General features: G+C 57.9%; 1 protein-coding gene across 5 annotated transcripts; it reads right to left on the minus strand.

Annotated features, from left to right (window-relative positions):
- Positions 1-774: 774 nt before the first annotated feature.
- Positions 775-10,805, minus strand: CCDC9 (coiled-coil domain containing 9). 5 transcript variants are annotated; one of them, XR_013538436.1, is made up of 15 exons: positions 10,525-10,805; positions 10,140-10,244; positions 9,174-9,326; positions 8,691-8,960; positions 8,482-8,565; positions 8,107-8,286; positions 7,689-7,918; positions 6,466-6,512; positions 5,686-5,809; positions 5,360-5,456; positions 4,067-4,508; positions 3,537-3,677; positions 3,343-3,407; positions 2,103-2,210; positions 775-1,432 (listed from the first exon to the last, which is right to left on the minus strand). XR_013538436.1 is itself a non-coding variant. In XM_078380127.1 (14 exons), the coding sequence occupies exons 1-13, from the start codon at positions 10,525-10,527 to the stop codon at positions 3,346-3,348; spliced, it is 1,935 nt and encodes a 644-aa protein (XP_078236253.1). In that variant the 5' UTR covers positions 10,528-10,804; the 3' UTR covers positions 775-1,432; positions 3,343-3,345. The 5 variants fall into 5 exon arrangements, 3 of the variants coding, with proteins under 3 accessions (XP_078236253.1, XP_072835633.2, XP_078236252.1); XR_012080978.2 differs by having other exon boundaries at positions 3,546-3,677; positions 10,525-10,804; XM_078380127.1 differs by lacking the exon at positions 2,103-2,210 and having other exon boundaries at positions 8,107-8,283; positions 10,525-10,804.
- Positions 10,806-11,093: the final 288 nt, after the last annotated feature.

The raw sequence follows: 11,093 nt of genomic DNA on the forward strand, positions 1-11,093 counted from the left end.
GGCCAGGGAGAGAAGAAGGGGGGTTTCTTGAAATCCCCACACATGGTTCGTAGGGCAGTGGGGTGGGTGGGCCAAGGGAGCGCTCGCCATGGCTTGGGGCCAGGCCAGGCCAGAGGCAGTGATGGGGCTGCCTTGGGTGGTGCTGCTAGGACAGGGCAGGCTGTGGTCAAGAGCGAGCAAGGGGGCGGCCAGCCAGACACCAGCACAGCCAGCACACACGGAGCTCCGGCACAGCCAGTGCAGAGGAACCAGACGAAGCCCCAACTGCCGTGCCCTCCTGGCACCGCCGGCTCCTGGCTCTTCACTGCTGGGGCTCTCCTTTTCTCCTCCGGGCAGCAGCACGCACTTTGTTGCAGAGGCAACCCAGGGCGCACGCCCAGGGGGCTGTGGGAAGCGCCTTGGCTCTTCCCCTCCGCACGTTCAGCCTCGGACGTCTGGACGCACCTCTGCCCTGCGCCAGCCTGGCGTTCTCCGGCCACGGAACCCATCTCGGGCAATCCGTCCCTCCGCGGGCGTCTCCGGGTCAGCCTCCGCCAGGCCAAAGGGACCCTTTCCCCCAAAGCCGTTCTCTGCGCCCACCTTAGGGTGCAATTCAGGACAGGGAGGCCGAGATTCCGATCCTCCTGTGGCAGTGAAACCACCACCCCCCAAACCCCGATGAGGGCTGCAGCCCACCTCATCCCCAGCCCCCCCTCCACGCCAGCCTGGCCGTTCAGTTCTCACGCCACCCCGGCCCCCATTTAAAAGAAAAAAAGGGAGTCTGGGGCAGGCAACCACTGGAAGGACGTTTATTATTACAAGAAAGCTTTCCCTTTGTCAATGATATGCAGCTGCCCCAGAGGCAACGGGTGCGGGGGGGGGGAGGAGAGGAGAGGAGAGCAGGGAGGGGTGGTGGGGGCAGCTTGGTGCCTTGGGTGACTCAAATGGGAGGGGCCACAGGGCCTGTCAGCCCCCCTCCTGCCCTGCCCTGTTGTTGCAAAGGGCCAAGGAGGCAGGAGCAACGGAGCAAAAGGACTGGGGGTGGGACAAAAGACGAAGACACACACCCCCTCCCCTTTTCCCCCCTGGTTGCAAGGTGACTGCCTGGAAAGAGGAAAGCCTGGCATGCAGAGGCCCCAATCTGTATCTGCACATGACCTTAGTGTTAACTGCACTAACGGAGGGTTTGGCAGGCGATGGCTTGCTGGGGGAGGGGCTTCCCCCAAATCTCAAGAGGCCGCGCATAAGAAAAGAGACCAGAGCAAGCAGACTGGGGGGGGGGGGCAGGTGGGGCCAGGATCCGAACTCTCTCCCATGACTCTGCGGAGGGAGGTGTTCCCATTCCGAGTGAGCGGCTGTCCAGGGAGCCGTCTGGCTGGCCTCTCTCTCTCCTCTCCCTACACGGCAGGGGTGAGCAGGAACACCGGCCCGGGCTTCAGGCGTCCAGCTGCTCCTGGCGGAGAGGAGAAAAAGCAAGACACACAATCACAGGGGAGAAAGCGGCAGCCGCAAGGGGGTCCCGCTGGCTCCATCTGACACACACACACCCCTCGTGCAAAGCACAGCTCAGAAACACACCACACAGGGACCGGTGCAGAAGTAAAAAAAACACGGGCAGGCAATGTTTACTGTGTGTAGTGTGTAGTTATTACTGAGTTTGTCCTTTAATTTTTTTCCTGTTATTTGCAATTTCCCTTTTTTTATCGATTAAATTATTAAAAAGAAATGGGCAGATCTTGGGCTTTTCCCAAACTGACCCACTTTTCCTCTTTCCTCCTCTTCTCTTTTTCCTTTCATGCCCTTTCTCTCGGGATCAAAGATGCAGGAGGGACTGTATTTTTTTTTAAAACAGCCTCTACATGAAGCTGTACTAGAAGACTTCTAAGCTGAACTCCAAACCAATAATACATATATTCTGAACGTAGGTCTTTAACTCTCAATATCAAGTCAGTTAGCATTTGCAATAGCTCTTATTTGTTTTTTCAGAATAGGTCAAAAGACATCATCCTTTCTGTTTAAACTTCAGAGCGATATTGAGAAACGCATTAAATAAAACGTCTCATTTGTAAGAGCTGCTGATGCAACAGCGTCTCCTTCTGTTGAGTTTTTAAACAGTGAATTACACAGGGATGAGTCAGCTGTGGAGGATGATGGCAGGAAGGTTGCACAAGCTCTGCAGTGTCTGGATTCGCCAGCAGAGAGCAGTATCCACCTGTTTCAACAGCACAGAGCTGAGAAAATAAAAGAGGGGAGGGGTCCTTAGGATGCTCTTGGCTTTCAAACATTGTACAAAATTTTAAAAAAACCTACAGGGGAAAAAAAACGGTTAAAAAGCTGGTATGGTAATCTTGCTCCGTGGTGCTCAGCTCCTGGATTCCCTGATGCCTTTGCTCTCCCACCTTAGAACATTGGAAAACCCAGTATAACACCTTCAGTTCAGTCCGGTGCCTTTTGCTTTTCCAGCCAAAACCAACCCCTGCCATTTGTTTGCAAGCCTTCTGAAGGTGCTTTGCTTCAAAAAGCAGCTGTACCAGCAAGGGGGTGTGCCAGGCCGTAAACCTGCCAAATTCCTGACAGCTCCCGCTCAGGGCTGAGTCTATAAGGTGCCTTTAAATGTTGCTTTACAAAATGCAGTGAGATTTGAATCCATCCATCAGCTTGTTTCAATTCGGATCAAAGACCTAACCTGGCCGGTTTGCTCCAATCGGGAGCTCATACCAATAGGTCCAAAACAGGCCAATTCGGTTAATCATTTGGGATTTGGCCAATATCAAAGCCCAGTCTGGGCTGTCACCATCTTCTTGAAAGACGATGGAGACCTAGAGTTAAGGGCAAACAAGGATGTGGTCAACGACCTCTTCCTCCGGCTCTCGAGTGGCAGCAGACGGGCGGATGCCAGTGGTCGCCCTCGGCCTCCAGGGCCTGAGTTGCATCCCTTACCTAAGGCTGGTGATATTGACTTCCTCCAAGTGGGGAGGCGGCTGCTTTTGACCCCAGTGAAACGTCACTAGTGCCGGAAAGACCCATGAAGTGTTCCCAGCCCTACGGGGTTTTGCTGATGCCAAGGCAGTGGCATTCACGGGTGGGCAGCAGAGGGCAGAGAGGAGAGGAAGGTTGCCAAGCCCCCCCCCCCCCGAGGTAGCCAGAGAGAGGCAGACAGAGCGTGCCGACAGCAGCAGCACCTTAACGGACAGGCCAAAATAAAGAAGGTGAGCGAGGCAGAAGGAGAGAGGCCAACCAAGGGCATGCATGGGAAAGTCAGCAGAGAAGGGCGAAAGAGCCATACGCCCGGCAGAGGCAGAACCACAGCAGCCGGCACCACCGCTATGGATCACCGGAGGCTGAAGGCTTACAGAAGCGCACCTGCTAGAAGTCGGTGATCTCTACCCGGCCGGGGGCCGGAGCCGAAGGGACTTCTGTCTCAGCAGCTGGGAAGACAAGACAGGACCACAAGGTTAGTGAGGTTGAAGGGCCTCCTGGAGCCACAAACCAAAACATGGGGCACTGGGGGGGGGCACACCTTCTCTCTCTCACTCCCCCCCCTCAAGGATCTCCACTTTGCTCACCAGGATCCTCCCCAGGCAGTCCTGCTTCCTGCTTGGCCGCTTCTGGCTCTGTGCTGGTCTGCACCTCGGGGGCGCTGGCTGCGGGAGCCGCCTCCTTTTCAGGCTCAGTCGAGGGTTTGGGGGAGGCCGTCCCTGTGGGAAGAAGGGGGGGGGCAGCAAAGGAAGAAAACTTTCCCCTCTCATTTCCTTTTGTGCCCGCCTCTCGGTGGGCTGGACGACAAGGCGCACCAGTCGGGCGGCTTTGTGATTTGAGCACCGCAGGCTGAACAAGGGGGGGGCGCCTCAAAACCACCACCAGCACCACCACCGCTCCCCCCCCCCCCCCGCATGCAGAGAGTGCCTGGGGAACAGGAGGAAGGGAGGGCAGGCAGGTGGGCAGCAGAACCAGGCTCATTTCATGCTCGGAAGGGGATCTGTGTCCTCGCCTCCCTCCCGCCGCCCGCCTCGGCTGCCCCAGTTGGACTCCAAAGGCCCCCTGCCACCCCGCCACCCTTTCTCCCACTGGCCCGTCCCTTCCTCACCAGCAGCAGCAGCAGCAGGAGGTGCGTCCCTCGGCTCGGCCAAAGGGTTCCTGGAGGCGTCCGTTCGGGGAGAGCTCAGCTCCATCTCTTCCCCCCAGTCCGAAACAGGGTGGTAGCCGTCAGCAGGCGAGAAGGGGGTGAGGGGCTTCCCCTCAGCCGTGGGTGTCTCAGGCTGGCAAGGGGGCATGACCAGGGAGAGCTGCTCATTGCTCCTGGGGGCCTGGGGGCAGCCGGTGGGAGGGGGCTGGCCCTCCTCCCTGGAGCCCCGGCTGCCTCGGCCTTTGGCTCCATGATCCTCCTCTCCTCCTCCTCTTCCCTCCTCCTCTTCTTCCTCCTCTTCTTCTTCCTCCTCCTCTCCTCCACTGACATCTTCCCACTGATCCTCCTCCTCCTCCTCTTCTTCATCTTCCATCACCACAGAGGGGGAGGCAGGGGGTTCGGCCTGGGGGGAGAACAGCAGCCATCAGTGGGCGTAAGACTGGGGGGGGGGGACACCTGTCTTGGAACAGCGAGGTTGGTGCCTTGGCCAGGATGGCCCCCACGCCCCCCCCCCATGAGTGCAGTGCCAATGCGGGAACTGATCAGCTGCCCTGGAGCTATTCATGAGGCACCAGGCAAATCTCCCTGCAGGAGGCCGCACGTGTATCAGGCAGAATCCAAAGATTCGAAACAAAAGAAGACAAAAAAGTGGCCCCTTAAAGACTATTATATTTTAATGTGATCTTTCTTGGGCACATCCACTTCCTCAGACATACGGAAATAGAATGAAACGTTGAATGAAATACCAGTTTCATACTAAATATTCGTGGGCTCTTGGGTGTACATGACCTTTCCAGGCAGTAATTTATGTTGTTTTAGGGCTCTGTTGTAAACATTCCTCAGGAGACAGAAAACAGGCACCAGGCCCGAGCAAAGAGGAGGGGGGGGAGAAAAGAGAGGAGGGGCATGGGGGAGGGTGTTGAAGAGGGGGGGGGATTCACTCCAAACTTGAGAAAAAGAGACTATTAAACATAAAGGTGAAAAAAGATGGCAGAAGAATCGTGTGTGTTAATGTAGGGGGTGTGGACAGTTTTCATCTTTGAGCCCTGTGATGAGAGGCGGCCTTGGTAGTTGTAAAGAAAATAACAGGGGCAGAAGATAAGAGCAGGAATATTGCATTTGGCAATGACTTTTTAAAAACCTAGGCTTATATGCATTTATATGGCTACCCATCATGGGTATACATTTTCTCTCAGCTGTTTCCCGGTTCCCTGGTATAGCAGGACCGGTGCTCTTCCCACCCACCCACCGTACCTGCTCCGCAGGGTTAGTGGCCGATTTGTCTTCTACAGGGAGTGGTGGGGGTGGCACCGTCTCCGGTTCCTCCTTCTCCCATCGATTGTCATGCATGCTGCCCAAGGAAAGCAGGGTAAGCCTGGGGAAGGGTCTGCCCCACTCCCAGAAAACTGGAAACAAGAGGGGGGCGGCCACAGAAGAACCTCAGCCGAGCCCCCCTCCCATCCTAAGAGGGACACAGAACAGCACCCCAGAGTCTAAAAACTCAGCCCCTAAGCCACCCCCCTAGCGTTCTTCCCCCCTCCTTTGCACAAGGGAGTCTGTCCTGCTGTCGCCCACCTCACCTGTACGGCTTGGAGGGCCCGCTCCGTGGGCGCCCCCGGCCTCTGCCCTTCCTGCGCCGGTCCGTTTGCTGCTCGGACAGGAATTCTCCAAAAGTGGGTAGTTTAGGGGGTCTCTTGGACTCAGCTGGCGGGAAGGGAAAGAATTAGATGAGGGCTGCCCCCAAACCCCAATCGCAGCCGGGCACAATAGCCGGGGAGCAAAGCCATCTTGAGCTCAACCTGATTCTGCACTACCGGAGTTCACTTTTTGCAAATGTGCGTCACCTCACCCCTCCGGATTTCGGATGGGAACCCTCATTTATCTTGTCCTTTCATGCAGAAGGCAGACATCCCAACCTGTTCCTTCTCGTAGCAAGGAAGGGGAGATAATTTTTCGGGACTCACAACAGAGATCTTGCATTGAGAATAAATGATATTTTATGGAAAAACTGCAAAAACATTTTTTTAATTATATAGAACTGGCCATGTTTGTGCAAAGTTCTACAATTACACAAGTGACCCAAAATGAGGAGGAAGCTGAAGCATTAGGTGAGTTCGTTGCATTGTCCTTAACTATCAACAAACCCTTCTGGGCTCCCTGGGTGTGTTGCACACCGCTGAGTGTGTGCTTTGCTTCTCACAGGAAAAGGAGACTGCAAGCAGGTTAGCAAAGTAACCAGAGACCACGGGGAAGCCAGTCCCACCTGCCCCCACCCGTTCCCTGCTCCTGTATCCCATGTCACAGGATACTTCAAAGCTTCCATCGCCCACCCCATGGTTGTGTCGGGGCAAAGTTCTTACCCTGCTTGCCAGTTGCTGAGCTTCCCTGCTTGCTGCCCTCTTTAAACCTGGAAAGAAGAGAGGTTACAGTGGGAAGCGTGCCACTTACATATGCTACCCCTTGGTGCTTAAAGCATTCTATGGGTGGTTTACAATATAATTATGCAGGCTACCGACTGCCCCCCTCCGCCCAGCGGACTGGGTACTCAATTTACCCATCTTGGAAAGATGGAAGGCTGAGCCAGCCCTGAGATGGCTACCTTAGCCCCTTAGGGCTCATACTCAGTTGAGGTGGGCATGAATCAGAAAAATAGTGATCTGTTTTGATTTGTGATTCGTCAAGTTCGATGAATCCCGAATTACGATTTTTTTCTGACGAATTGATGAACTGATTTGTCCATTTATTTTTTTATTTCAAAACCCTATAAAATGGGCCCCCGAGGACCTAAAGACACCAAAATTTCAGGGAAGCTTCCTCTGGCTCTCCTCTATAGTCCCTCTGAGATTGGTGAAGACTGGGTTTCAGATCTCCAAGTTATACATCCACAAGGAGGGCTCCTCCAGGAAAGTACTTCCTAGGGATCTAGAGACACCAAAATCACAGAAAGGCTTTTGCCAACTCTCCTCTACAAACCCTCCAAGTTTGGTGAAGATTGGGTTTCAGACATCCAAGTTATACTCCCTCAAATTGTGTCCCCCTAGAAAAGTGCCCTTTGGCAGCTGGCGTGGGGAAATGCAACCTTCACCAAACTTGGAGGGATTGTAGAGGAGAGTCAGATGAAGCTTCCCTGCAATTTTGGTGTCTCTGGGTGCCAAGAGGAGGGCGTTTCATAGCAAAATGAAAGGACAAATCAAAAATTGCTAAAAATTTCATTGGGCCGTTGATTCATATGAATGCAAATTGAATTAGCAGATTTTTGAATGAATTTGGTGAATTTTTTTAAAATTTGTGCCCTAGTCGTGAGCAGAGTCTAGACTGCAATATTGCAATTTAACCACTAAGCCGTGGGGATCCTCAGGAAAGCTAGAGGAAATGCTAACCACCCTCTTCTTCCACACTTCAAGACAGCAGGCCCAGCAACACCATAACTAGCCAACTCCTTCCCTGGCATGGTGAAGCTTAGGCTGACGCCTGGCAAGCTCATCAATGAAGTGCCAATGCCAATTCAGAACCCACAAACAAAACGTCTCCTGCATACACCCTCTATTGCATCCACATGCCACTTCACCATCCGGGCACTTACGCCGCATCCATCTTCTCGGCGTCCCACTCCCGGCGCCATTCCCCCGTGGGCTGCCGATGCCGGGCCAGCCGTTCCCGGTCGATCTGCTCTCGCTCTTGCTTCCAGCGCATATATTCTGCCCGTTCCCGGCCCGTCATGGAAAGCGTCATGTCTAAGGCTGCAGGTCCTCCTCCTCCACTGCTGCCACCACCACCTCCGCCTCCTCCTCTCTGCCGGGCGCTGCCACGACCCTAAGCAGGAAAAAAAGCAACCAGGTTGGAATCAGGAGGGGACAATGATGTGCCGTCTTGCAGCAAAGGGCTGCATTCACCGAAACACCCAGAGTGAATCAGGGTGCTGGGGGGGGGGGAAGCACCGCTTCAGATTCCTTGGCCCACCACCCCTGCACGTCAACCCCAGGTCCCATGCCAAGACCTACCGGGCCTCCCCGCTCCTTGCCCTGCTCTATGCCAGTCTTGACCTTGTCAAAGTCCGGCCCACCCCAGTTGCGCATGTGGCGCCGGCTGCCTTCCCATCGGTCCGACTCGGCAAAGGAGCCGCTGCGCCGCGGGTCGTCCAGAAAGTTACGGACGGGGTTTTTCTCTTGAAGGCCATCCTGCTGGAGGGAAGAAATCAGTGGCTGCAGCTGCAGCATGCGGGGCAGGACCCCAGTCCCCTCGCCCCCTCTGGGAGCCAAGAGCATTGGAACCCCCCCCCACTTGGGACAGGACAAGGACCCCCCTCCCCAACATGGCTAAAACGTCCCACTCCCTGCTGCTCTCAAGCTGGGTCCGTCTAGCGCTCTGGCACTCACACGCTGGCTGCGTTCATACTCGGCAATTTTCTCCATCTCCTCGTTCATTTTCTCAATGTTTTGCCGACGGCGCTCTTCCCATTCCTGAAGGATGAAAAGAGTTTGCGATGGAGGGGGGGGGGCATCCTGGCTTGCTCACAGAGTCAGCTGTATTGTACTGGCTCCCTCCCTCTCTCCCCGCCCCCCCACTGCCAACATCCACACCTCACCTTAGATCTTCGGTCGGGTCCTGCGTCTCCCGCTGGGCCCCCACGGGCTCGAGGTCTCCGTCCACGCCCCCCTCGGCCTCGCTTGCTGTCCCCCAGGCCTTCGGGGCCTGCTCCTTCCCAGCCGGGCTGCCCCAGGGGGCCCTCTGCTCGTGGAGAGCGGCTGAGCACATGGGGCCCCCCACGGATGGGGCCGTCGCGGGCACTCGAACCTCCCCGCGAAGCCTTTGGGGGAGGGATGTGCTTCCTCTCTGTGCTCACCACACGTTTCTCCTGGGGAGGAAGAGCAAACCAGAAGGTGGAGACCTTGTGCCCTCTGCCTCACCTCCGGGGATACCCCTAGAGCACGCTACCCACGCTCTGGGGGGGGGAGCTCTGCCCCACAGCCTTCTCACAGAGCTCCGAAATGGTGACACCCCCCTCAAGCAGATCCTCCCTTGCTCCCTGATAGAAACACAAACCCTGCCTTCTCCAGGCGGGACTCACTTCTGGGTCCAGCAAGACCTGCACCGTCAGGGTGGGGGAGTCCAGCTCCCCCCGCCTCTTCTCCAGCACATCCCCTTCTGCCGACCGAGGCCTCCGTCCGCCCGTCACCGCGATGCCCTCCTGCTCTGCCTTCTTCCGGTCTTCTTCAATCTCCTGGGGTGGGGGGGTGGGGGGAAGAAGAGGGGAGGTGTGCCACAAGCTGTTTTAAAAATAAATAAATCAACCTTGCATACTAGGGGGTGCCTATTGGGGTTGGAGGCACAGCAACCCACGGGGGGTGGGTGGCTGAGGAAGCATGGGGGGGGCGCAGTCCCAAGGGGGAGCATTCATCCCTCTGCAGGCAGAGAAGCTGGCAGGTCCTTGCAGGAAGGCAGGTCGTTGGAGGGCCGCCTGCCTCTTGCAGGCAGAGCCCCTGAGCTCTTGAAAGCGACACCTGTAGCAGGGCAGGGCCGCTTTCTACCTTCAAGGGCCGGCTGGCCAGCCTGCCTGTGCCACTTTAAGCCAGCTTGCCTGCCCTCGCTGGAGGACGTGACCGGTGTTAATTGGCTTAGCCATCGCGGGCGCTCCTCGCCCAGCCGACTCCCTCCCTCCCTCCCTCCGTCCCTGCGCTAAGCAGGCGGAGATCAAGCCGCCGCGGCCGCCGCCTCGGAGTGACCTTCTCTGGCCAGGCTCCGGCCTGTCCCCCCCCCCAGCCCCTCTCGGCCTGGCCTGGCCTGGCACTCCTTCTGTCCCTCTCTCTCTCTCTCTCGGCTGGGGCCCTTGGGGGCGCGAGGATCCCCTCCTGCTCCTTGACCCCACCAGCCAGAGCGCCCGGAGAGAAAGGCCCTCCCTCCGCCCTCCTCCTCCTTCCCTGCCCCGCGAAGGGCGCCGGCCTCTCCCAGCTCCGAGCGCTGCGCAACCAGCACCCCAACCCTCCACACACACACCCCCGCGGCCCGTCCTCTTCTTCCTCCTCCTCCTCCTCACCTGGTAGCGCTTGATCAGAGCTTGGTTCTTGCGCCGCAAGGCCTCGATCCGCTTGTCCAGCTCGGCGTCTTTCTCCTCTTTCGACTTCAGGTCCGCCGAGGCCGACTGCAGCCGGAGCGTGGGAGGGGGGCGAAAGAGCGCAAGGAAGGTGGGTGAAGGCGCCCGGCCGGCGGAAGGGGCCCCGGCCTCCCTCCCTCCCCTTGCAAGCCGGGGCCCACATTCGGAAGCCCGAGGGTGCCCCAGATAAACGGGGGGGGGGGAGAGAAAGAGAAGCAGCCTCGGGCTTGGAGACAGCCCCCCCCCCCCCATTTCTCGTGAGGGTCCTCCTTACTGCCCAAGACTACGCCAAGGAGGGGGGAGATCCCTTCCCCGGCTGCCCGCTTACCATCTTCCCCGAAGGAGCGGGCGGACGCTCTGCCAGGTGGGGGGGGGGGCGGCGCGCTCCTTCAAGGTCGCCACCGAGACTCTCCAAGAAAGGGACCGGGCAGAGCCGGGCTCGGCTCCCGGGAAGCTCCGACCGATCCCCAGGCAAGGCGTCGGACCGCGGGAGAAGCCAGCTGCCCGGGCGCTTCCGTATCGGGCCCTGCCGGAGAAACAGCAACCGACGCGCCCCGCCCGCCTGTCCGCCCCTCCGTCCGCCTCCCACCACGTGGGTCCCGTTTCCGCTTCCTTCCCCAGAGAGAGGAGGAGGAGGAGGAGGAGGAGGAGGCGAGCCGGACCGTGGCACCCCCCCCCCTCACCGGACCCGCCTCCCGCCCGCCCGCCAGCCGCCCTCGCTTCTTCCCCAGGAACCGGAGAGGAGCGCTTTTGCCCAAAGCCCCGCGCCTCTCCGCCACCTGGGCTGCGGATGCTGCTCTACCTCGCAGGGATGTCGCCGGGACCGAGGCAACCCCACGGATCCCGTGCGTGCAGCCAGAGTCCCCCCCCCCACCGCGCTGGGAGGGAAGCCTCGGC

The sequence above is a fragment of the Pogona vitticeps genome, chromosome 9, assembly GCF_051106095.1.
Source record: "Pogona vitticeps strain Pit_001003342236 chromosome 9, PviZW2.1, whole genome shotgun sequence".
In the NCBI taxonomy this organism is placed as follows: domain Eukaryota; kingdom Metazoa; phylum Chordata; class Lepidosauria; order Squamata; family Agamidae; genus Pogona; species Pogona vitticeps.

Bases quoted from the DNA above. Each gene is read 5' to 3' on its own strand.
- CCDC9 (XM_078380126.1), bottom strand. The intron at 8,566-8,690 runs GTGAGGTGTGGA...TTCATCCTTCAG, and splicing joins GACCCGACCGAAGATCTAAG to GAATGGGAAGAGCGCCGTCG. The intron at 3,408-3,536 runs GTGGAGATCCTT...TTGTCTTCCCAG, and splicing joins GGAGGATCCTGGTGAGCAAA to CTGCTGAGACAGAAGTCCCT.